The sequence below is a fragment of the Dreissena polymorpha genome, chromosome 10 (assembly GCF_020536995.1).
Source record: "Dreissena polymorpha isolate Duluth1 chromosome 10, UMN_Dpol_1.0, whole genome shotgun sequence".
NCBI classification, from domain to species: domain Eukaryota; kingdom Metazoa; phylum Mollusca; class Bivalvia; order Myida; family Dreissenidae; genus Dreissena; species Dreissena polymorpha.
Genome location: NC_068364.1, coordinates 56,207,286 through 56,232,681, shown reverse-complemented (window position 1 = coordinate 56,232,681; position 25,396 = coordinate 56,207,286). Strand labels below are relative to the sequence as shown.

At 34.8% G+C, this 25,396-nt stretch overlaps 2 protein-coding genes across 13 annotated transcripts in view; one reads left to right on the top strand and one right to left on the bottom strand.

Annotated features, from left to right (window-relative positions):
* LOC127847647 (pre-mRNA-splicing factor CWC22 homolog) overlaps positions 1–13,536 on the bottom strand; it is a 51,450-nt gene extending 37,914 nt beyond the window's left edge. Inside the window, exons 1-4 of the mRNA XM_052379688.1 lie at positions 13,437–13,536; positions 11,836–13,014; positions 11,376–11,535; positions 1,966–2,090 (exon numbers count right to left, since the gene is read on the bottom strand). Of these exons, the coding sequence (XP_052235648.1) occupies positions 1,966–2,090; positions 11,376–11,535; positions 11,836–13,014; positions 13,437–13,444 (1,472 nt within the window). The 5' untranslated portion in view covers positions 13,445–13,536. The remainder of the gene's footprint in view (positions 1–1,965; positions 2,091–11,375; positions 11,536–11,835; positions 13,015–13,436) is intronic.
* Positions 13,537–18,502: 4,966 nt separating this feature from the next.
* The window catches only part of LOC127847650 (islet cell autoantigen 1-like), a 40,003-nt gene continuing 33,109 nt past the window's right edge, over positions 18,503–25,396 (top strand). For 10 of the 12 annotated variants that reach the window (XR_008034100.1, XR_008034098.1, XR_008034099.1 and 7 more), the window contains exons 1-6: positions 18,504–18,604; positions 22,565–22,622; positions 23,021–23,198; positions 23,946–24,018; positions 24,560–24,683; positions 25,090–25,288. Coding sequence is in view for 8 of the 12 variants with exons in the window: in XM_052379699.1 (XP_052235659.1) it covers positions 22,618–22,622; positions 23,021–23,198; positions 23,946–24,018; positions 24,560–24,683; positions 25,090–25,288 (579 nt within the window). In the remaining 4 variants the exon portion in view is untranslated. Of the gene's footprint in view, positions 18,695–22,564; positions 22,623–23,020; positions 23,199–23,945; positions 24,019–24,559; positions 24,684–25,089; positions 25,289–25,396 lie in introns of all 12 variants that reach the window. The other 2 variants (XM_052379697.1, XM_052379695.1) reach the window with 2 other exon arrangements.

Below are 25,396 nucleotides of genomic sequence, written 5' to 3'. Positions count from 1 at the left end.
AAGAACTGTACAGTCAAAAACTTATGGCAGATATTTTTTACCAAAACAAACACTGGTTAGTCACACAAGTTACAGCAAAATTGTTCTCTGCTTTCTGTTTTTGAAAGCATCACACAGCTCCTCCAATGTTTTGTCATTCAGGTCTAGACTTTCAATGCAGGTAAGCATCAGATGAGTATAAGTTTGGTTTGTGTGAATGTGCTGTGTAATGGGGAATACAGCAGGTTCATGGTGCTGAATCCTTGCTCAACCACAGCAGTCAGGGATTTCAATAGATTTTAAAAACCAGGAGTCAATGACCCCTGGACTGAAATTTTGAGGAGTCAAATTGAAAAATGCTGGGGTCAATTTCGAAGCGCGTTTATTGTGTTTTTGTCTGTATTATTCATGTTTTTTTGATAAACATATGCTCTAAGAGTAACACAATATCTTAAAAAGTTATACTGCTTTATTAAATAACAATACCATGATACATAACACAACATTTTTTTATGGTAAACAAAGATAATGACAAAACATAAATAATTTGTGCGAACAATATCCACATTAAGTTTTTCATTTCACAACTTTTATTATTTCTATCACTATACTATGTTTATTTGTAAAAACAATAAATGCTCATTAAAATCTACTTCATCATAACATATTTAAGTCTTTTAACACATTTAAGTAATTTAAGATATATGGTAGCACCAGGGATCATATTTTTTTCGGTTGTGTCGGTCCTAGACCGATTGGGGTCATGAAAGACCGATTGAAAATCCCAAACAGTGGGTCCGATTCTGTTTGCTATTAAAATTCCCATGTCATGAAATCGATTACACAGTGTACATGCTAACACACCCTAATGACATTCTTATCTCGATTAGGTGTAATAACCATTCGCTGCAGTCTCTTAACCGGTCAGGACCGGTTTATTGCGCGTCAGACCAAGAATCAAAATCTTGTGTACAGCGGATTAAAGACGCATCCGAAAAGACGCGTCTGAATGCACGCGCTGTAACTAAACAAAACATGCCGATACATTTTCCACCAGCGTAATAATCCGGCAATATAATATGAATGAAAGTCGCGGATCTGATCGACAGAACAGCCGAAAGTTATTTTTATGGGCGGAACTTCATATAAAATAGTACACAAGAAAAATCATATACATTGAATAAATCTTTAATAAAACCGTGTTAGAATCGAAATAATTCGTGTACTTTATACTTTGTTGTTGAATAACTCACGACCGGATAATTAGATGCGTGGTTTCAAATGCTTCGCTCTCGTGATTAAATCCCTACGCATCTAAACTATCGGCCGTGGGTTATTTGACAACAAATTATTTATTAAATATTTGGTTGTTGTTGTCAGTAGCCAACCTACGCACAGACATGTGTTTGGTTCAGTGCAAATTTCGGTTTTGGATCTGGTCCATTTGCTTTGGGAATGCCTCCGTTTTCCGGAGGTGCAGACAGTGCTGAAAAAACCCTGACCTTTGACCTTGCATGCAGCTCCTTGAGATACACATGCATGCCAAATATCAAGTTGCTAGCTTTAATATTGCAAAAGTGTACATTTAATGAGCGATTTTGACCCATATATTTGACTTTTGACCTTGAAGGATGACCTTGACCTAGACCTTTCACCACTCAACATGTGCAGCTCCATGAGATACACATGCATGCCAAATATGAAGTTGATATCTACAGGAAATTATGGGTCTTTTTTAATTGCAAAAACCTATTTAACCATTAAAATATTCTTTTATGTGACAAAACTTTGCTTGAAATGCTCAGTTACTTGAGTGCTAATTATTTTTCTTTACTTGCAGATAATGCGCTTTAGAACAAAATTGATGCACTTTTCCTTCCTGTTGGTAATATTTCTGACGGAAATAGGGAATTGGTAATTCATCCTTAATTAGGAAAGTACCTTTTACAGTTACTTAATAAAGAAGTACAAAAATTGCTGCAGTACCTTTTACTGGCCTTGTCCTCCTGAGATTGAGCCTGTTTCTCCCTCAGTATCATCTCTGCCTTGCGTTTGGCGTTCAGGAATCGCTCATCCTCCACAGTAGCCGGGTCAAACTCCTCACTAGGCTTCTGTTCAAACATAAACATATTCCAAGTCTGTATATAGGACCCTCCAATTTTAAATCAATGACTTTGTGAATAGAACAAAGAACTCAGAGTTTCAGATAAAAATTTGGTTAAATTCTTATTTACTCCTTATTTTAAAAATGAATTCTTATTTTACGCCCTATTTATAAAAGTAATGATTTTTCAAAAATAATTACCAAATAATTGTGTATTCATGGTTTTTGACACATCAATAATTTAAAATTTTGGTTTATAGTCTTGGAAAAGCCTGGCTTTCCTTTTGTTTTTTAACTGCTTTAGATTCAGTCATATACGCAAGAGCTTACAGGGCTCGACATTAAAGGTAGTCCGACTGTCCGGTACAACCAAATTGTTAGTCCGGACAAGTAAATAAAGAATTTGCTTGTCCGATGGGACAAGTGGTCATTATAATTGTATAACTTAGAAAAAATGCCTTTAAAGCCATTATTTCTGTGGAGATATCACTCAACTTTTCCGAGTATATTTTGTATATGTTAATCGTCGAAGCCCGAGATATTCCGATAGTTCCATTGGATACATGTACTACAGTGTATTGTTCACAAGGGAAGCAACCCTTAACATTTTTTTCTTTGCCAAGATAACAAAAATATTCTCCCTTGTAAAGAATATGCATTTTACGACACCGGTACACACCGATCTTACAGACAATTAACGTAATGACGTCCTCTCCATGTTTAGAATGATTTTGTTCTTTTTAAATATCAGTTAAGTACTGTACATATACATCACTTTTAACATTTTCTGTTTGATGTTGGCAGCACACAAGTTTTTGTGAGGTATTATGGCTTTGTATAATGTTTAAAAATCAATAATCTTGAGTTTTCCTGTTATTCTAGTCAGTTCTTTTTGTATTGAAATTGCCTACAATTATGTTTACATGCATTTTGAACGATTCAAGTCTTTATGATTTGAGCATTTTGTATTATTTCATTATTTTGCAAAGTACTGAGCAGAATAAGATATAATGGTCAGGACAAGTTGCTTTTGGTCTGGACAAGTGAAATTATGGTCTACTTGTCCGACTGGACAAGTGGCTTCAAAAGTTAATGTCGAGCCCTGGCTTATACATTCATCAATTATTGACGAAACCATGCTTTGGGTATTTGGTTCATGAGAATCTAATTGAAAGAATGCATGCAGGGTGGATTTTTGACACTGAAATGGCTTTTTTTTGCCTTCCCCGCTTCGATACACCGCTTCGGTCGGCCATTTTGATTTTTTATGTAAAACGCTTACTGACACTTCGGCTTATGTCATAATGGCCTGTTGGTCGCCGTTAAAGTCATATCAAAAACTATATTTAACATTTAATTTTAATGACATTTTGAATAGGTATACAGTATATTACTTGTGTATAAAAATTACAATAAGTGTAATTAAAAAGGTACAATAGCAGTAATGACTCCCCTTGCAATACTTAGGAGAACAGACCGTTTTCCATTCGACTGTTCTTAGGTGTGGCTCTTTTCCTCACAGCAAACGCTGTGTGACGTTGACTTTATGTTTTTATTGAGCGCCTAAATGAGTCAGAATTGGGATGAAACGTTTATCGTATATAATTTGCTACTGGAACTTTGACGCATGGTCGAAAATGTCAAATTAGTGTTTTATTTTTTCAACGCGTAACTTTACGCAAAGATTTTAAATCTAAATCGTTATTTAAGAAAATTAATTTGTTTTTACGCCTTTACGCATGTTATCTGGAGCACTGAAAGAACCATTGTTTTTTCTCCATTTTGGGATTGGGGCTAGGTCCCTCTGAATAGGGAAAAATCGCTTAGTTTTGGCTATAATTGGGAAATTAGTATTACTGTCTTTTGGCTAAAAAATACTTACATTTGGAATAAAAGTGATTTGAATAAATTAACTGAGGTTTATCTAATAGAGTTGATGGGAGGGAGATGAACTTTATTTAGTGTTTTTTTTTATAAATAATTTTTTTAACCTTCCAATGGGAATATTTAGGCAGGGGACATAAATATTTCTTAACTGCACTCGTCCTTGAGGACAAGTGCATTAAAATGTTCACTCGTCCTGCAAACACATGCACTCGTCCTTCAAATATGTGTGAAATAAAGATTGCAAAGGGCTGATATGACTAATAAAGTTTCCGATATCACTGCTAAAATGCTACATGTACTTACTCAGTTATTAATGCCAGCTGATCACCAGCTAAAACAGTACACCAAAGTTAACGTTAACACCAAAAACCCAATATTTACTCGGGACAGTCTCGCATAAGAACACATACCTGCTGTATGAAATTTACAATTACAATTTCAGTTTCATTCGCATTCTACTTGTGGAATAGACATGCTTAAGAAAATGATTTTATTCAATGAAAAAGATTCTTACTGGTACAAAAATACATATTTTAACATCAGCTTTTTACACTCGTCCTGTAGGGCGAGAGCTTTTGGGAAGCTCACTTGTCCTTTCAAGATTTCACTCGTCAATACAAGCGGACAAGTGGAAAATTTGTCCCCTGTTAGGTTTTATTTGGGAAAAAAAAAATACTTTTTTTCCATTGTCATTGAGAATGGGTACCCTTACAGGCCCCAAATTTTAACCAAAAAAACAATGTGATTTTTATTTATCCTCTGCAAAAGGCAGAGGGATATACAATCGGCATGTTCCATCAGTCATTCCAATCGATCGTGTCTATCACAAACTTATCAGGTCTATATCTCAGAAATTGTACAAGATATCAACATAAAACTTCATGGGTGTATATAATAATATATCACTGAAAGAATTGTAATGCATAAAAACAATAACTCCAGGGCCCTTGCTACACTTTGGGGGATTGGGGCCGGGGCCCTTAGAGGGGGGAATTTCGCTTCGTTTTGGGCAAAAAGGGGAATTTAAGAAGATCTTTTCACCAACCATTCAACACTTGAAATTGCTATATTTTAATATAATTTACATGAATATACATTGAATCAAAGGTTTATAGCACGATACCTGCTGGCAACATAGGTAAATAAAAAAAAATTTAACAAATTTTTGGAGGGGGGAATTCAGTGGGTTTTTTTACCTATAGGGGAATGGTGGCGGGGCCCGTCCAAAGGGGAAAAACGCGTCGTTATTTTGGAAAAGGGGAAAATTAAGAATTCATTCTTTTATATGTAATGATATTTATTATATGAATACACATGTATGTATGAATGTAATATTAACAGCTGAATGTCTCTGTTCTTTTTCATAAATATATATCAATGATTTGTTCAACATTAGTTTCAGTCAGTTCAGCTGTCATGCACAGTACAGTAGACTCTCTGTAAACCGGACGGTCTCAGGACCGGCCTGATCGTCCGGTTTTCAGAGAGTTCCGGTTTACCAAGAGTTTTCATATTGCCGAAATATACATGGTATGCATTGTGTACAGAATCACATAAAAATAAAACAAACCATATGCATTTACATGTACCATGTGATAACTGTACGCAGGTACTGATGATTTTATTTGCATTCTTAAAAAATGTGTTTTTAATCGATTAAAAGCACAAAAAATCCATACCGACTTGTTTTCATTAATCCCAAAGTGAGTGTGGTGCTTTATACATGTACGTACGTGGCATTTGTCATATAGGCGAGTGACGACACAAATAAGATTGTTGTAGATACACGATTTATTATTCAATACATACATGTACCACATTTCATTAAACATACACACAAGCAAAAAACAGCGTCATCATTATTTTTCAAGATATTCATAATCTCAAAACCTACTAATTCTTGAAGTTTACGATTCACGAAAAAGTCCAAGATCACTCTCTGCTTGAAAGCACATTTCTCCTTTACGAGCTTATTTTCTGTAATCTAACAGTTTACCTGACAAACAAACAAACAAACAACCATTTCAGCGTTAACAACATGGCTATAAGATCTTTTAAAATACCCGAGAAGATCACACAAAAGTGCATTAATTTTTTAATTAAATTGTTTATCATAGGCGATAATAAATAATTAATAAAACGATCGAGTGAATCACTTTTTGGTGTTACCGCACGTCTATTATAGACATTCACAGTTTGTTTTACATTACTTAATCGGACTCCCATAGCGCGGTAACGACTTGACACCTTTATGGTATGTTTAATCCGATTATCGATAATTGCGCGAGCAAAATGTGTGACACCGCACTCGCTCTGCTGACTAGGTATTGTTATTTTCACGCCTCGGGCATCTTGAGAATTTAGACCGTCCGGTATACTCAATGTATTTTACGTTGAAAATGACCAAATTTACGGAGATACCCGTCCGGTTTCCGGTTTTCAGAGAGTTCGGTTTATTCAACATTTTTTAACAAAGAAATAGAAGGAGAAAATACGGGACTGGCCCGACCGTCCGGAATCGGGAGAGTTCCGGTTTTCAGAGAGTCCGGTATTGGCAGAGTCTACTGTATCAGTTTTTCAAGCCAATTAGAGTCTAATTGGGATTTTTTAAATCAATAAAATGGCAAATTTGAGCATTTTTTATCAATAAAATAAGCCAAATTGGAATGTTTTTATCAACAAATATTGACACAATATAGATACATCAGGCCTTTTCTTGGCCATTTTCGAAAAAAAATTAATTCATGAAGTCCACTGATTTGGGAAAACCTAATTTAATATAACTCTTTATAATAATAAAAAATCATATTAATTATAGTTATATACCTTGTTAGATGTTTATAAAAATGAATTTGAGATATATCTATCATGAGGCAGTTGTTTCTTAAAAAAAAAATTTTTTTTTTTTTTTTTTTTTTTTTTAACTCTTTGAGGGGATTTTTTCAAAAAAAATGGGGGAAAATATGTACTATTTTTGGAGGGGAATGGGGCCGAATATCCGCCCCGAAATTGCCATAAAAAAAACACTGGAATTTTTAGCTGAAATAAGGGAAAAAAGTATACTATTTTAAGGGGGGAATGGGGCCCCAAAAACAGCCAAACGAGGGTCGGGGACCTGAACTAGTGTTTTTCCCAGGAGGGCAAAGGGGCATGGCGCATTACTTTCAAAAAGGGCATTTTAGCGCCCAGTTTAGGCAAAAAAGGGCAAAAACGTTCCCTGAATACCTGAATAAAGGGGCAACATGTAATCGCATCTGAAGCAGTTGTGGAAAAAATAACATATAAACAAGCACATTTAATGGTAATTGATGTATTTAACTTACTATGATTTATATTAATATATTTACCTTGCAATGTACATTTAAGTTCCATGCTGTTTCAATAAACTGTACAGCACGACAAACATAATAAAGCAATATATGCATATGAATCTGATTATACACAGATCCACTAACATATAAATGAAACCATGTTTGTCTTATCCCATTTTCTAACAATAATCTTGCCAGATGTTAAAAATAAAATTGCGAGTAAATTGATCGCTAACAATATGCAAACACTCGTTTCCGTGACATACCGGTACATCCACCAAGTACATTACAAATAAATAAATAATGTTGTTGCTATCTAAAACATTTTTATGCATCGTTGATTATCACAGGCATTTCATTAATTCCTTCTTAATGTATAATCTCCATTGTTAATTCGATCGTTTACGACGTTATTTGCCATTTTTGCCGAGTCGCAATTTAATTCTGTATAGTCCGCCATGTTGTTCAAATGTCAAATGATGTAAGCGACAGGTGCGCATAGCAACGTTAAATCGTATACGCGATTCGCATTTTGTTAAATTAGTATACGTCTCAGTAATTATTTCAATAATTAGATCTAAATATCTTAAAGACGAAAGCGATAAAGAATAAATTGGTTTGTGTTTTTAAATGTAATTATGCGTAAAAATATATGTTTAGATATAACTAAATAATGCATGCAATGCACAATTGCCACGAAAATTACATTGAGTTTTTCATCAAAAGTCTCCGAAGTAACGATTTTATCGAGTACACATTGCCGACCGAAAAGTGCGCTTGGTATAACATAGCTTCTGGCATTATCAATTGATACTGACACGGGGTTATTCACGCATGACTAATTCACAGCTTTGGAGCAGTCTACCTATAAATCGAGCACTGTAATAGATTAAATTTGCTCAAATAATATAGTCGATAAGACGTTGAAGTCTCTCGAGTAAATCAAGCACAGTCGGAGCGTCACAGACAATCAAGGACGCTTATTTTGCGGACCAAGTTAGATCGTAAGGCAATAAAGATGTTATCGATAAGGGCGTGGCGAAATTTGCCTTTGAAAAGAAGGGCGTGTGGCGAAATTTGCCTTTGAAAAGGGCAGCGTGGCGATCCGGGAGGGCGGCGTGGCATTTCGCCACGCTAAAATGGCCTGGGAAAAACACTACCTGAACCCTTATAATTAGTTTGGTATCCGTCAATTATCTGTATGCATTTTGCGGGGTATATAAATTTGATGTGACTTTAAGAGGCATTTAAAAAGGAAAAAGACATACATGTACTGTACACTCTACGCGTTTTCCCAAAAAAACACGCTCACTCGCGTTTTTTTACCTGCAAGCCAGTGTTTATGCGGAGTTTGAAAGCAAGGTAGAACGTGGCGTTCCGCCGAGTTCGCTAATACCTGCGGCGTGTATTACTTTAGCCTAGTCGGTAAATGCAGACAATTTCCGTTCTTATCAGCGACCGCCGCGCAACACCGCGTTAGCAGTGTGCTACTGGGCATGCCAAAAAAAAACAACATTGTTATTAAAAATTGTTTAAATACTGTATAAAACAGTGATTTTTTTTGCTCAAATTTACAGCCGATTTTCGGCTGCTTCCCAATTGCAAAAAAACACGTTTTTTCCCAAAAATCTGACCAAAATTTCCCAAAAAAAAGCCCAACTTCCAAAAAAAAAAAAATTTTTTTTTTTTTTTTTTTTTTTTAGAAAGAAGTCTCATATAACTTAATTATGATTTCATAAATCTAGGTCTCAACTTTATTTTTAAAACATCTTACAAAATATATGACTTGAATTTAGTCATTTTTGACCATAAATCATTCCCAAACTTGCCACTTTTATTGATTAAAAAAAATCCCAATTTGACCAGACTCCTTTTCTAGAAAACTCCCTGAACATGCACTTAAAAACAATATCACTTCTGTTACTTATAATCCTATTTATAATGCTTAATTTTTCCCAATTTCGTGGTTTATCGCGCTATTTTTCCCAATTTCATGGTTAATCGCGCTAATTTTCCCAATTCAAAAGGCACAGGCTGTAACAAATTAAAGCAAAAAAATCACTGTAAAAATTAAGAAAGTTGTATAGAAAATTAATACGTATACAAATTATGTTTTTTTTAATTCACAGGTACGTCTACAATATGAATGAATATACGACATGCCAAGCGTTTTGACAAATTAATATTTAAATCATAACACATATAACACAAGGATAAATGTTCCGTAAAATTTCCAAATGAGAATAATAATAAGTTATCCGAAACACACTACGATTTTTAATGTTAACATGGTGTTTACAAGTGCTTCCAATATACAGTCATCATGTATATTTCCCGACAAAAGCGCGCGAAAATTATGCTGCAATGTGCAAGGTCAAGGTATACTCCTGCAAAGTGTGCGTGTATTGATTTTTTTATACAAACTTTGTAGCGCAAAGAACGCTTAATTCTGTTGATTTTGGTTAAAAGTTTCTGTGGTATTTTTTAACAAAATTATATCGCGAATAAGTTGATATTTCTTCCAAAATAATTTCAAATCGAACACGCCGAATCTTTATCGTTACGGTATTTTAGTAGAGTAATTATTTTAACAGTAATTGTACTGTAAACTGATTAAAGAAGACATCTGGGCGGAACTGGATTAAGTGTTTGACGTTATGAAAACAAGCAAAGCTTGTCTACTGACCTATTGTGTAGACTGCTGTCTGCGGTGTTTTGACAAAAGGGATTAACATGTGTGAATGTCACTCTGCCGATTTGGTCCATAATTACTGATAAACATTGTTTTGAATGTCAACGCAATTAGAATACAACTGTGAATATTTAATGCAACTATCAACTCAATAGTTACCACCTTCTTTTAGCAATCATTTGAATAACCTACCTACAAAAAGAAAATAAATGCATTAGTGAGTAGAGAATCGACTTGGTTCTGACAATTAAAACCATTCCTTATGCATTCGTTGAACGTGTTTACTTGAGTAAGTTATGCCTTCAGACAGGAAGCGGCTTTCCTTTGATAACGTCAAACTGTCAATTCACACAGATTTGCGAGACTTTTAGGGTCCTTGGTCATTTGTATACATGTTCAGTATAGAAAAAACACCTGCTTACATGAAAACTTTGGATTAAATTATCAAAATAAAAACAATGTTGCAAACTGTGATTATATTAATTGGTACGTATCAGTTTTAAGAAGACGTTTTGTTTGTCATAAATCAACGTGTTTTCTATACAACTACTTCTACAACCACGTGGGGATCGATCTATCTTGGTTGTTGTTTTTTTAATGGTATATTATATATAAATAAATATATATATATACTTGTAATAAATGTAATTTTATTTGAAAATCATGAAGTCAAACAAAGTTAAATTGATCGTTATCTCGTAAAACACTGAGTTTCCCAGCGTTGCCAACGCCGAGGGCCGCCGCGTCGGCTTATCAATTTTGCCGATCGTTCAACGCGGCTTCCAAAATCATGCAAACGCCGCGTATCGCGAAATTTTCTTAATCTCCCTCGGCCTTACTGCACGTGGCGTATGGAGTAAAATTGGGGAAAACGCGTGGAGTATACTGTACAAAAACAGACATAGGAAAAAATGAATATGCAGGTTTATTAAATTAACAAGTTTTTATATTTTAAGAAGTTGATTTTCAAATTTTACGAGTCTTAAGTAAGAGAAATTTTTTCTTGGTTTCAATGCCTTTGAATGGGTGTTGAACAATGATCTCATTATTTGAAAAGTAATTCCCCTTTTCAGTTTTGTCTATATATGAATTTTTATGCCCCAACATGGAATGCGCCCTCTCCAAAATAAAACAAAGCCTTGGCAATTATTCCTTTCTCCCATAAGAAGCTAAGTGAAAATGGCTTTTGCAACCAGCATAAAACCAGAACAGCCAGCGAGTAACTCACAGTCTGTACAGGTTGTATGCTGTTTGCTACTCATCAGTATCTTAGGGCTGGAAATGAAGCCTTTAAGACTTGAATTTAGTAAGTAAGGTATTAATGGGACTACACATGCGTTAAAATAGGTATCTTAGTTGTTAAGGGTTATTCTCTACACCCCTTAGTCAATCATCCACTTACACTGACAAAACTCCTGACAGCCTTGGGTCCCTTGGCTATCTCATCCTCACTGTCTGTCAGCTCGCCACTCTCCGGCTCGCTCTCAAATTGGGCCATGTCATGCTTGCGACCAACAGATCTGTCAGAAAAGCGCCATGTATTCACCTCTGATCGTCCTGACCTATATTTAAACAACAAGGTGAGATTTGTATCCGACCCAGACCAAGCCTTCTGTGATTGCTATAATAATCATCATGAGCCAGATATTGTTATAAGCATCAAATAAATTAGAATATTGAAAGTCAATAATAAATGAGTCCCTAAAATATTTGAATGAGAAATCACTTCAATAAACAACTCAGTTACTATCTGCTTAAAACCTTAAAAAATCCTCTTCAACATTCAATTGTATTAGTTACGTCTGTTTGCAAATTGGTTAATAAATTATGATGTTTTAACACAAGTAAATAATTGTATTCACCTCTCACGAGCACTTGGTGACTTTTCTGCTTTCTTTGTCTTTTTTGGACTTGGGGAACTTGATGTGTCATTGAAAGATGAATTTGTGGAATCAAGCTTATCTTTCTTTTGTTTCTTTTTGCGACTTGTTTTTCTGCTTTCTTCCAAAGAATCGTTTTTGTCTTTCCTTTGCTTGAGAATTTCTGTGTCCGAAGAAGTGTCTAGTCTTTGACGCTTAGAGCTTGGCTTTTTGTTATTCAACTCAGAAGGACTAACAAATTCAACATTTTCTGGCTCTGGAATATCAAAATCACTGGAATGAGAACCAAGGAATTTTTTACTTCTTTCAAAGCTGTTTTCAAGGGAATCATCTTTGTCCGACTGCTGGCTTTTCTTTTTGTCCTTACTCTTTTGTGAGGTATTCGACTTTCTATCAACACCCCCATCGCTGTCACTTGAATGTGCTCTTTGCCTTTTCTCAGACTTATTACTCATTTGAGTAAGATCTCGAGAATTCCGGATAGTTGATTCTGGTTCCCGGGAGTTTTTCTTGTTCCTAGAACCAGATTTTTCATTAGTGTCACGATTGCTTGTCTTACTTTTTTCTTCTGGAGATTTGGACAAAACTTGTCTTTGGCTTCTACTTTTTTCAACTGGCTTCTCTAAACGCACACGTTCATTACTCAATGATCTGTTGGACCTTGTAGTTCCTGACTTTCTATTTTGTTGACGTGGGGATGGAACACGTTGTGACAATCTGTCATCAGCAGGTGAAGTCCTTTCAACAGGGCCTCTTGAGCTGGAATATCTATCTTGAGAACTGCCACGCTTGTTTCTTGGACGATCATCATTGACCTCATTCAATTCGCGTCTTTTAAGTGTCCCTTGTTCTCTGCGATCAGGCTCTTTGAGATCTGACCCAAGTGCTACAGATCTTGGTGCTTTGTCTGTTCTGGACACATCTTTGAGACTTCTGACTTTTACTGGACTGGCATCACTGGATTCAGAATTCTTCCGGTTTCGTCTGCCATTTGTTGATGATCTTACATTGTGATCCTTTCTACCATCTTTATCATGGCTGGTGTGTGTTTCACTGTCGGGACTTCTAGTTCCATGCTTGAAGTCTCGTTTTCTGCTTTGTTCTTTCCTATTTTGATCATCACTGCTGTCAGATGCAGAGGTGGATGAGTCATGTCTTCTTCTAAAAATGAATTATTTCACATGCTTACTAAATTTCTCATCTGATTTAAAACAAGACACAGGAAACGTATTTACATAAAAAAATCAAGACTGGTCTCATACTATTTCAACAACCAACATGGGCAACAACAAAGGGAGAGAAGTCTTGCCTATTTCTGAATTGCTGTCAGTCGTAATACAACAAAAAATCTCGTTCCATTTACAGACATATTTCAATCTTCATTTTGGACTATAATAATGAAAAGTGGTCACAGAAGTAGAGTGTATTGTAATTTGAGTTACTTATTTAATTTAAATAAATTATAACATTAAAAAATTTGAATCCACACTGTATCTCATCCATTAACTTTTAATGTTAAACGTGGAAATCACAATTTTAAAACAAACGTAGATTATTCGACAATACATTGTGCTTATTCCAACCTTGGCATTGCTGTATGACCCGTCCAATATACGAGTTTTAACGATTTACAACGTCTACGTCTTATTCGGGCAAGTACCGTTCCTTCAAGATGGCGATGTAAGGTACAACCGATTTGAAAATAATAAAACGGATAAACCGGTTCGTCGTTGCAATCACAGATAAGTGTTAAAACTCTCTACATAATGTGCAAAAAAAGAACACTTTTCAAAAAGCAAATATTTTTAACGTCACCATATCTTATTTCTTAAATTAATTACTGTTATATTGAATTAGGGACGATACGGACCAGTTGTTCGCACCATACGGGCCACATTTATTGACCATAAGGACCATGTCTGAAATAATATATATTTCGTGTTCTTTCAATATATTGTTTTCATAATTTAATAAAATATAAATGTTTCTGTAATAAAACGCATGTGTTAACGTTATTGCGTTGTTTAACTACAAAGATGAGTCCCCAGACAGTCGCCTTCCTGTCATAGTCAGCAATTGACTGTAGGAAGTAAAGAAGTAGAAGTAGAACGGCAATAACAGTCAAAACGGCCCCAAGTCAAAAACGCCCCTAGTCAAAATGACCGAAAACTTGGTCAAAACGGCCTCACTTTGATCAAAACGGCCCCAAAGACAGTTTTTAAGTTGGTCAAAACGGCCCCACATTTGGTCAAAACGGCCCCACATTTAGTCAAAACGACCCCACAGATAGTCAAAACGGCCCCACATTCAGTCAAAACGGCCCCACAGATAGTCGAAACGAAATCGAAAATCAGAAGAAAAGATATATATGAAATGTACTTCTGTTATTTTCTTAGTTAAGTCTGCAATTACAACTTTAAAGAATTTAGTTTATTTACGTATGAAAGGCTGTGCGTTTCACTGAGGCCAGGCCGTGTTCAGACATGTTCAGGTAATCATTCCATATTTTACTAGTACCACTTAATTTGGATAATTTCGGTGTTTATTAAAATGAAATAATTTCCGGTTGTTTGCTTCTAATGTCACATTTTCGAATTATTCATTAATGTCTAGTTGTGTTGACTTTTTTATTTTATTAAATTACAGAGCCTAGGGCTGACTACCGAGTACATGAGCGAGACAGGCACTTATGCCTTCATTCGACAGATGCTCTGCCTTGCGCTACTACCAGCGGAACACATTCGTCCGACATTCGACATGATGAGCGGACTGAACACGGCGCCACACATCACCCCATTGTTAGAGTACATGTCCAACACATGGATAAACTCAACGGTGTGGCCAGTCGAGTCCTGGTCCGTATATAGACAGACGGTGCGAACCAACAATGACATGGAAGGTAATTTTTTTCTTTATTTTAAATATTATTGTTATTATTATTATTATTATTATTATTATTATTAGTAGTAGTAGTAGTAGTAGTAGTAGTAGTAGTAGTAGTAGTAGTAGTAGTAGTAGTAGTAGTATTATTACGTATGGACACATTATGCTCATATTCTCATTAACTGTAATATATTATTAGGTTGGCATAGACGCCTGAATTGTCGGACTGGCTGCGCTCCACCACTCTATACCCTCATCCGAACCATCCACGAAGAGGTGATGGAAGTAGAGAACATGATTGCGCTTGTCGATGAGCAGCAGCTGCAGAGGATCCAGCGGTCGATTCAGACCAAGTTGTTTGCTGCTTGGGATTTGCGCGATGATTATCTGAGATATTAACTCTATGATTCTACATTCTCAAATCTTTTCTATAAAGAAGGAATGTAGTTGACAATTGTTAATAGTTTTATTTGATCGTTCGTCAAAAAGTTGTATTTCTGTTACTCTTGTATCTTCAATGCAATTGAGTAATTAAATAGTAATTAAATTGAATGCGTTTTAATTCCCTTTTATGATTGTTTAATTTGAGTTACAATGCTATGACGTTAAATTTTATTTACACTTAAATATATTATGAATATTGCTGGGCCAAGTGTGAGGTTGAGCGCTCTATAACCAGGTTTAAACCCCCAATGCTTTGCATTGACCGTTCCAAGGCGGTGACCCCAGCTTTATTCATATTTTGTGTTTATGTTGGTTTGTATTGTGCTGTATTGTGCTGTTTTGTACTGTTTGGGCAATCGGTCACTTGCCTTAAATAAAGGACCAACTAATTGTTTTTAATGAAAATTCAATACTGCTCCAGCAGCTGGAGTTTCACTTCTTTATATTGGGAAGAGTAAGTAGAAGATATCAAAATAAAATTTTATTGGTGTATTATTTTTTATAAAAGTTTGGTACACATAACCGTATTTCATTTAGTGTAATTTCATTCTTTAAAAAGAATTCTTATATCTGTGTAACTAATTCTTTCAAGTATGGTTTAACGAAATGTATCATGGTTTTAATTTTGTTATTTTAGATACAGGGCCGGGACGCTGTCCACGAGTGGCCTCTTGAAGAGGTGCAGTACGTTCTACAGACCAGTGGTACCCAAGAGACCAGAGGAAGTTGAAATGAATGAGTGATGAACTTATTAATGACTGAAATCAATCAAGATATTGATTTAGCTGGACGTTTGTGCGTTTGTTTTACAGTGTTGCTAGTGTGAAACACTGACACATTTTCGTTTTTTCTTGTCAATTATTATGTTCGACAACTATTAGAATGTAATTGATACAAATAGAACATTTTTTTCACAGAAATCATACTTATATATCTCTTTTTTTTCTTTCTTGTCAATTATAATGTTTGACAACTATTAGAAACTATTTGATAATTATTATGTTTTACTATAAAAAATAATCATATTCTTACTCATAAATATCTTTCTTGTCAATTTTTATGTTAGAATGTACTTATATACAAATAGGATTAACTCATTTTTTCAAAGAAATCTTACTTATATATCTCATTTTTCATTCTTTCTAGACAATTATTATAAACTATTTGATGCTTATTATGTTTACCAACAATTATTATGTTTGATTATTCAACATGCATATCTTCAAATAAATACAATATTGAACAAAGTTCTTTGTTACACAATGGGGCCGTTTTGACCAACTTAAAAACTGTCTTTGGGGCCGTTTTGACCAAAGTGGGGCCGTTTTAGAACATATTTATTTTAATGTGAACCTGATTTGCGGACATAATATGTATCTCATGTTCATTTAATATTTATTAATAAAGTTAATATAATATTTAAATTTGCAGATACAAATAATATTTTAATGTTATTGCACATTTCTTTATGTTGTTGCAACACTGCTCTAGCAGTAAGTTTGTCGAGGTTTGCTTGGTGACTGTGTTCCCGAGCGCCTTTAAATGATCATCCCCAGTTTGTTTCACTGCTGGGCAAACGATTATCTTTCCTCGGACGCTGCATCTCCAATCCGTTACACCAGGCTTAAATGTTAGCATCAATACGAAAGCAGAGCCATAATTATTATAATAAGCTTATTCCAGGATATTTTCAGATTTGAAACTTATTTTAATTGTATTAGCAATTATTTATGGAAGCAGAAAGCATCGCGTAAACCAGAACTTACATTGATAAAATCTACGTTTATCAAATTGGCAAATGATACTTTAAAATTGAATCGATGTCAGGTTGTGACAACGGTAATTATTTCTAAAACTTGAAATTTAAGTTTAAATTTTCTACATATCTTGATATAGTGTACACATATACTTTTATCTTACGAAACAATAACATACAAACAATAAATTTTAGAATTATTTATATTTCAATAACACCAAGTATTCATATCAAATTTATGTATTAAAGTTTAGCAGTCAAATTGATATTTTTTTTTCTCGTGTCACCATATTTTAATGAATCATCGGATAATGTTTACATCACGGATAGGCTATGACACCTACTGATTTATCTTATCAGCAACGCTTATTTAGCGGATTAGTCTTTAACTACCAATAAAAGGTAATGTGGGGCAATCGTTATTATTGTGGTATTGTAGTGTGGAGATACGAGATTTTTGTTTGGTTTCTTGTCGTAAAATGTGTCGATGTCCTTAAAATTTGCAATGCGTTTCTTGTACATTCGTTTCTCTATACTTGTAACTTGTTAGAAATGTATTTTATACTGATATTTACTGTAGAGTTTTTTTAACTTGTATGATGGGCACGTGCCTAAATAGGTCATACTCAAACAAGTATGTTAAACACATGTGACATCAAACGACGCAATAACGTAGACATTTGTCGCGTATTTACAGAAACGGTAATCGTTTAGCACATTGATAAATACAATTTTGAATGAAAACGAAATTAATATTATTTCAGACATGGTCCGTATTGTCCACACATGTGGTCCGTATGGTCCTAAAATTTGTTCTGTATTGTCCCAACAGTAGTTCTATATGGTTGTAAAATCTTGTCTGTTTTGTTTGGTCCGTATTATCATGGACCTATACAAACAAATATAGGTCCATGGTATAATCCGTATACCGGTACAATGAATTACCTAAATTCTAAAACGAAACACCGAACACATTGCTGTCTAAATCAGGTGGTTGATTCAGTATATGACCAACACTTCATATATAAATATTGTTAATTGATAGTGCCAGAGACGTAGATGTCATCTACGTTTCTGATAGTGCTTTGATATCACCTGAATTTTTATATTTCCTCTATGACACATTTAATCCACGAGGGAATCTTTGTCGTCCTACTAAAACGCAGACGACAAAATACACACTTAAGATAATTATCGTTTTCAGACGCATACAAAAGACACAAAGGCGTAAGACCAAACATTTTCTAAATCATCTGTTAATGTTTTTGTTCAAACTGGCAACATACAATATTCATTTAATTGACGGAAATGTCATGATATACTATTTGTTTATTTGGGTAAAATTGAAACATCAGTAAATTATCAATGTAAGATATATATATTCATTTATATGTAGTAACACTATAATCAGTTTCGCGTCTAAAATACGAGTGTCCAACCGTAATTAATATAAAACCGTTTCATATATACATAATTCTTCACCTTTGGTAGCGATGTTTCTGATTATACCTTTAATTTTAGTTTAATGTAACCTTTAGTGAAATCGGTTAATTATTTAGTCCAGATTATAGAATGGAGCGCCCTATTGATTTTCAAAACAAACATGGCTGACAACATTTAGCAAAATGTTAGATTTCCATCTATTGCCACGTTGTGCATTCTCTGCATGTACGCATCCATTTAACAAATATTAATGGGTTCCATTTTCTTGCAGCACACATTTTCCCCCCAAAATTGCTATTGTTTCCTTCACAATTGGTATGAGTGCATGTTTAAATCAATATGAAATTTTAATCATTAAGTCTAAGATCATTTGTCAATATGCTAAAATAAATTCATTATAAGCATAAATAACCTTTTTTATAAATGAAACTGTGGTTTGATTGATTCATATCATTGATTATTCTTTGAAACAAAAAAGTGTTAGTCCAAACCAATAACCATAATGGGGAAAATATAAAGAAATTCAGTTTAAATGACTGACAGGAAAACAATAATACAATATCGTCGACTCGCCTATATTCGCGTCTAACCTAGATTCTCTGATTTCGTTTTCGTCACGTAACCGGTACCAATATTTGTTTCTGTGCTTGCGTGATCGTGGCGATATGCAAATGAATGTTTACTCGATTGGAACGATTGAAGATTTGTGAAAAATAATGCGTTTTATACAAGTAAAACGTGTGAATTAGAATCAATTAGCAAAAATACCATATTTTCTTAACACCAATAATACCCGACATTCGAATTTCATATATATTGAGTAAAAATCATATATCACGATTTTTTGTTGTCGTCTGCTGTTGTAGTAGCATTGCCATATATGGAAATGTTACGCTTCGAAAACATGAGAAATTCCAACACATGATTTATTGTGTGTTTCTTAGACCATGACAATAAAGTTAATTTCTATTTATTTTTTGTTTTGTTAAGGCCATCCCTAAGCATTGTCGCAAGAAGTATAGGCTTTAGTCACCGACTTCCTTGATAAATGCTTACAAAGCTGTTAAGGACAAGAATATGTCCGTTCTTAGAGCCTCAAAATTATACAGATTGCCTGAAAATACATTACGTCACAGGGTCTTTCAAAAATCCACCAGACACAGTTGTTATGTGAGCTGCTCCCATTTTCCATGCAATTTACCCTGTTCATATGTTAATATTGTATTGTTATTTCGTGTTTGACTTTTTTGTTAAATGTTTCATTTGCAGCAGAAACCAATTGAAACTGTTAAAAACAAGTTAGCTTGGCCTAATTACTCGACATTGCAATGAATTTTTGTATGACGTCATACCCGCGAATCAAGGGTAGTAAAACAAAATGGCTGACGCTTTACACTTATGTCAACAATATGGACATTTAAGAGCTTTAAAAACATTGTTTGGAAATCACAATGGAACAAATCAGCGAAGAATTAATTTATTTTAAAAGGTTAATGTTGGTTTTCGTTGTTTTTTATGCGTTATTATTTTAATATTGGCATTTAATGTTATGGTCGCGAATTTACGGTAATCGAGGATAATTTAAATCATTAATATTTGGAGATTCATGTATAATGACAGCCTTAAATCCTATTAAAGTCTGCCTTAAATATCTTAGAAAATTGCATTTATTTCTCTGAAAAAAAAAATATTCAGTTTAACAGACTTGTATCTTACGTAAAGACACTAACCTTTGTTTTGGTTGATTATATAGCCATTATTGCGTCATATTTTCAATGGGAAAGTCCAAAATTCATAACTACTTGAAATATTTATGTTTCGTAAAAGATATGATACAGGGTTCTCAATAGCTTTTGAGCCAACAGGCCAAAATATGAAACCAACTGGCCTTTTAGGGGTTTCTGCTGGCATGCCCCCTGAAAATTTTTTAATTGAGCACTTGATTTCCTGCATTTTGGGCTATTTTATAGCTATTTTAATGGCCAACCAGGCCTTAAATTTGAGCATTTTTTGTGCATTTTATGAATTTTAGTTTTTTTTAACTAACAAAAGATAAATGAAAAAAGCTCTATTACTTTCAGGGCCCTCAATCCAATTTAGGGGAAGCGGGTTGCTACATGTACCCTCATGAGGGGGAATTTTCGCGGCGTTTCCCTTTTTGGGAGATTTTTTTAATTACTCTCCAATTATTACATTTGTACATGTTTGCACTTTATTCATTTCTTTTTTCATAATTAAGTATGTTTGACAAGATTAAATTGAAATAGAATTGAGATATAATAATCATGAGACACATCTTTAAAAAAAAAAAAAAAAAAAAAATTTAATCAGGGGGTAATTCCCCCCCCCCCCCCCAAAGGGGAAAAAAGTTTACTTCTCAGGTGGGGGGAATGCAGCCGAAATTCGGCCGCAGATTTGATAGATTGAAGGCCCTGACTTTTGTACATTTTTAACTCATATTTCTGGACATTTACTAATCATCCCAGTCACCATTACTGTCATCAGATTCACAGCCACTTAGTTCAGCATCTAAGAAATATCTTTGATGACAGACCTTATCTCATTTCTTGGGTTGCAGATAGACACGTCAACCATGCACATTTTGCGTGACACTTCTAGTTTGAAATGTAACTGAATTAAAATAAACTTTCACAACAACAAAAACTTTGTATTAACACAAAAAACGCAAGCAAAAAGGAACAAAATCTCACCATGTGATGAAAACAACGTCAAAATATTTAACTGCTTTTTGACTGATTCAAAATCTGATTTCAATTGGCCGATTTGGCCGGCGGCCGGCTCTTATCGAGAACCCTGTGTTATATCAATTTAAAAAGAGTTGTAATAAGAATTTTACTGCTATTAAGGATTTCAGTAACTTTTGAAAACCAGTATTCAAATGACCCTGTGCATGAAATTTCTTCGAGTCAAATACAATTTTTAGAGTCAACATACTGAAGTCCAGATATTTTATCTCTGAATATTTTTTATTTTGCAAATATTAAGTAAGTATTAGTTAAGTATGTTACATTAAAAAAATCACACAACAATTTGTGTATGTTAACATTCATGTTTGTGTTATTAAGGCATATAATTTTAAAGAGTCAAAAGTGACAATATTTAATGTTAAACGCTTGCATAAAAAAGCAGCATGCTGCTTCAATTGAAATCTCTGGATATGTTTATGTGTGGACTTAACTGCACTTTGCAAGTAATCAAACAATGACATTATTTTCCCAATAAAGAGAAACTTGACTCTAAAATTCCCAGTTCTACGGGTATAGAGAATACTCCTGAAATGATACAAAAAAAGCCTTGCGTGAATGTGTATGTTCAAACGTGCTTTTTATATGCATGTTTTTTCAAAACGGGACGTATTATAGTTTTACCCTTTGCAGGTGGGCGGCCTCAACAGCAGTGTCCACTCTTTAATTCAAATAGTTTTCATCCGATCTTCACCAAACTTGGTCCGAAGTTGTATCTAGGTCAAGTTCGAATATAGGTCATGCCGGGTCATAAACTAGGACATGGGGTCACTTAGTGCATTTCAAGGATTTAGCATGGTGTCCGCTCTCTCATTGAAGAAGTTTTCATCCAATCTTCACCAAATTTGGTCAGAAATTGTTTCTCAATGATATCTAGGTCAAATTCAAATATGGGTCATGCCATGTCAAAAACTAGGTCACGAGGTCACTTAGTTTATTTCAAGCATATAGCATGATGTCCAAAACCTTCAAATGGACGTATCGTGTGACAGTTTGGCACTCTTGTTTATTCTTGAATCTAATATTTTTCTCATAGTATGCTTGGTGTGTTCCATTAATTACTAGGCATCACTAGCTCCTAATAATTACATGATTAATAAATACCTAGTTAAATTGTATTGTAGTTGGTAATAATACTAAGATTTCCATAAAGAAGGATTTCTGGAAAATTCCTTAAGTTATTCTTTAAGGTTTTTGAGGAGTAATAGTTAAACTAGGCATTAATCAAATTAATCCCATCACAAAATAATGAAATCCTTTGCAACACTTCAAATTTCATGATAGCAGAAGCTTTGTGGCCAAACTAATGGGTCTGAGCTGTCAAATAAGCTTATTTGTTGTTATTTTGCTTTTATGTATCAGAAGTGTATTTGCTTAGCCTTTATCAATTTTGCAACAGCAATATGTTTGTTTATTTCAGAATCATCATCAACAGAAATATTGAAAATTTGATGCTGTAGTTGAGAGCCAACAATGTCGTACGTTGAAAGCTTTTGAACCTAATGTGTATTAAATTATTAATTTTTGAATTGTTGTTTTAATTTAACTAATTTAATTAATCAGCTTGAAAATTGTCTTTTAATTAAACATCAGACAGTTAGCTAGCCAAAAACGGAAAATATAGTAGATGATTTTAATTTTTAAATGAAAAAGGAAATAAACATTTATTTATTAGCACCCTTATGTACCTTTTTGTTGATAGATATTTACAGAACAGAAAAGAAAGTTTATTGCAGACTTAAGCATATACGGCTCACTGTCAAAAACAATAAAGCACTTATGTTAAAATAAAAAAACGTATTTGTCAAAATAAAAACAAAAATAGAGCAAGAAAAAGTGGAAATACAGAATCATGATTTTGTTTCATTTTTACCAGGTCCCATGGTTATTCAGGCAGTAGTTACGACAGGTTTGTGGAGCGACGTGAGACCTCTACGCTGCACAAGTTCAAGGAGACATTCTGGACCACCAAGCAGGCCGTGATCCAGAAGCTTGGAAAAAAGGAGGACGAGCATGTCGTAGCCTCAGACTCGGAACTTGATGCTAAACTAGAGGTAAAGATGTTAAATTTGTAACAGTAGATGGGAAAAATGACTAAGATTTTTCAAAGCTCATTTCCAGAAACAAAATTAAGGCTGTGTAAAATTGAAATAAAGTATAAAAAATTCCATGTTCAATTAAAATATTTTAAAGAAAATGCATGCTTGTAGTTAACTGCATGTATATGACACCTACAATTGTTCCCTGCTTAAGAGATGAAAAAAGTTCCTTTGGCAAAAAAGCAGAAAATGTTATTGATATGAGTATTGCTCTGGGAAAATGGGGCTTAATGCATGTGCATAAATTGTCGTCCCAGATCAGCCTGTGCAATCTGTAAGGCTTTTCAGTGATGACACTAAATATTCCATAAAAGTGGAAAGTGTGGTCCTTGGTTAGCCTGTGCAAACTGCACAGGCTAATCTAGGACAATACTGGACTCACATGTATTGTACCCCAGTTTTCGGAGAGTGAGACTCAGGTGTTATAAGTGTTTTGTTCTGAGAAAATTTGGCTTAATGCATGTGCGTAAAGTGTCGTCCCAGATTAGCCTGTGCAGTCTGCACAGGCTAATCAGGAACGACACTTTCCGCTTTTATGGTATTTTTAGTTTCAAGGAAGTCCCTCCTTGCCGAAAATCAAGTTTAGGCGGAAAGTGTCGTCCCTGATTAGCCTGTGCGGACTGCAAGGCTAATCTGGGATGATACTTTACGCACATACATTAAGCCCCGTTTTCTCAGAACACAACTCGTTACTTTACACAGGTGTTCAAGGCGATACAGAAGTCTTGTATGGAGCTGCTGAGATCCATAGAGAAGTACCAAGACAGGCTTTGTGGTAGGTGGTCACACAACTTCCAGGAGAGTTGATTTAATATGTCCCACTAAGAAGCAAAGTGAAAATGGCAATATACAACCAGCATCAAACCAGAACAGCCTGCGAGTAACTCGCAATCTGTTCAGGTTTTGTGCTGTTTGCTGCTCATCAGTAGCTCAGGGTAGCCCGTAAAACTTAAGTCTTAAAGGTGGTTTAATGCAGTCGGCACAGGCTAATCAGGGACGTCACTTTCTGTCTAAACTTGATTTTTCCTAGGAAGAGACTTTCTTTAAATCAGAATATAAAGTTAATATAAAGTTTGTGCTTATTTGAATTTCTGTGTAAGTTGTATACAGGGGACAAGGAAACACATTATTCATAAAATAAACAGTAATTATTGAAAACAATTTAAACACTTATGTGAAAGTATACCGGATAATACTTGGATGTGATTGCTTTTGAATCCATCTGCAGGCAACACATAACACTTTTCCTGTTAACAAAGCTGTTGGTATTTCTCCCCTGTGAAAGTATGATACTATGATGTGTCTATGGTTCCCAGCCCTGTCCATGGAGGAGAATGCAACAGGACGGTTCCTGAAGGCAAACAGCGGGCAGGACAAGACAAGGGCGGGAAAGATGATGGCAGCGGTCGGCAAGTCGCAGAGCTTCTCGGCCCAACAGAGGTAAAGTGATTTATCTATACAGGTAAATGATTTTTTTTAGAAGAAACTATATATATATGTATATTATAAACTTATGCTTTACATGCCTACGAGCCTTTAACTGCTACTTTATATACAAAGCAGACTTTTTTACTTTCCCTTAGCAGTCAGCAAGTCACAGAGTTTCTTGGCCAACAAAGGTATAGTGAAATGAGCCTTGCTTTTGGAAAACTGGGCTTAATGCATGTGCGTAAAGTGTCATCCCAGATTAGCCTTTGCAGTTTGTACAAGCTAATCTGGGACGACACTTTTCGAAATTATGTTTTTTTTTCCTTTAAAATGAAGTCTCATCCTAGCAAAACAAAGTTTATAACATGTGGGACGTGAGATCAAATCGTAACTAAATTCTCCATACATCTTCCTCCAGACTTGCGCTGAGAGTGCCTCTGGTGCGCCTGTACCAAGAGGTAGAGACGTTCCGGTACCGCGCCATCTCTGACACTCTTATGACCATCAATCGTATGGAGGGGGCTCGGACCGAGTATCGGGGGGCCCTGCTGTGGATGAAGGACGTTTCGGAGCAGCTTGACCCTGACACGTACAAGCAGCTAGAGAAGTTCAGAAAGGTGGGATTTTTTTAAAGTAATAAAAAAACACTTTGTAATTTTTTTTTTCTTGGCTAATATTCAAATATTACACAGCTTGACCCGGACATATACAAGCAGTTCGAGAAG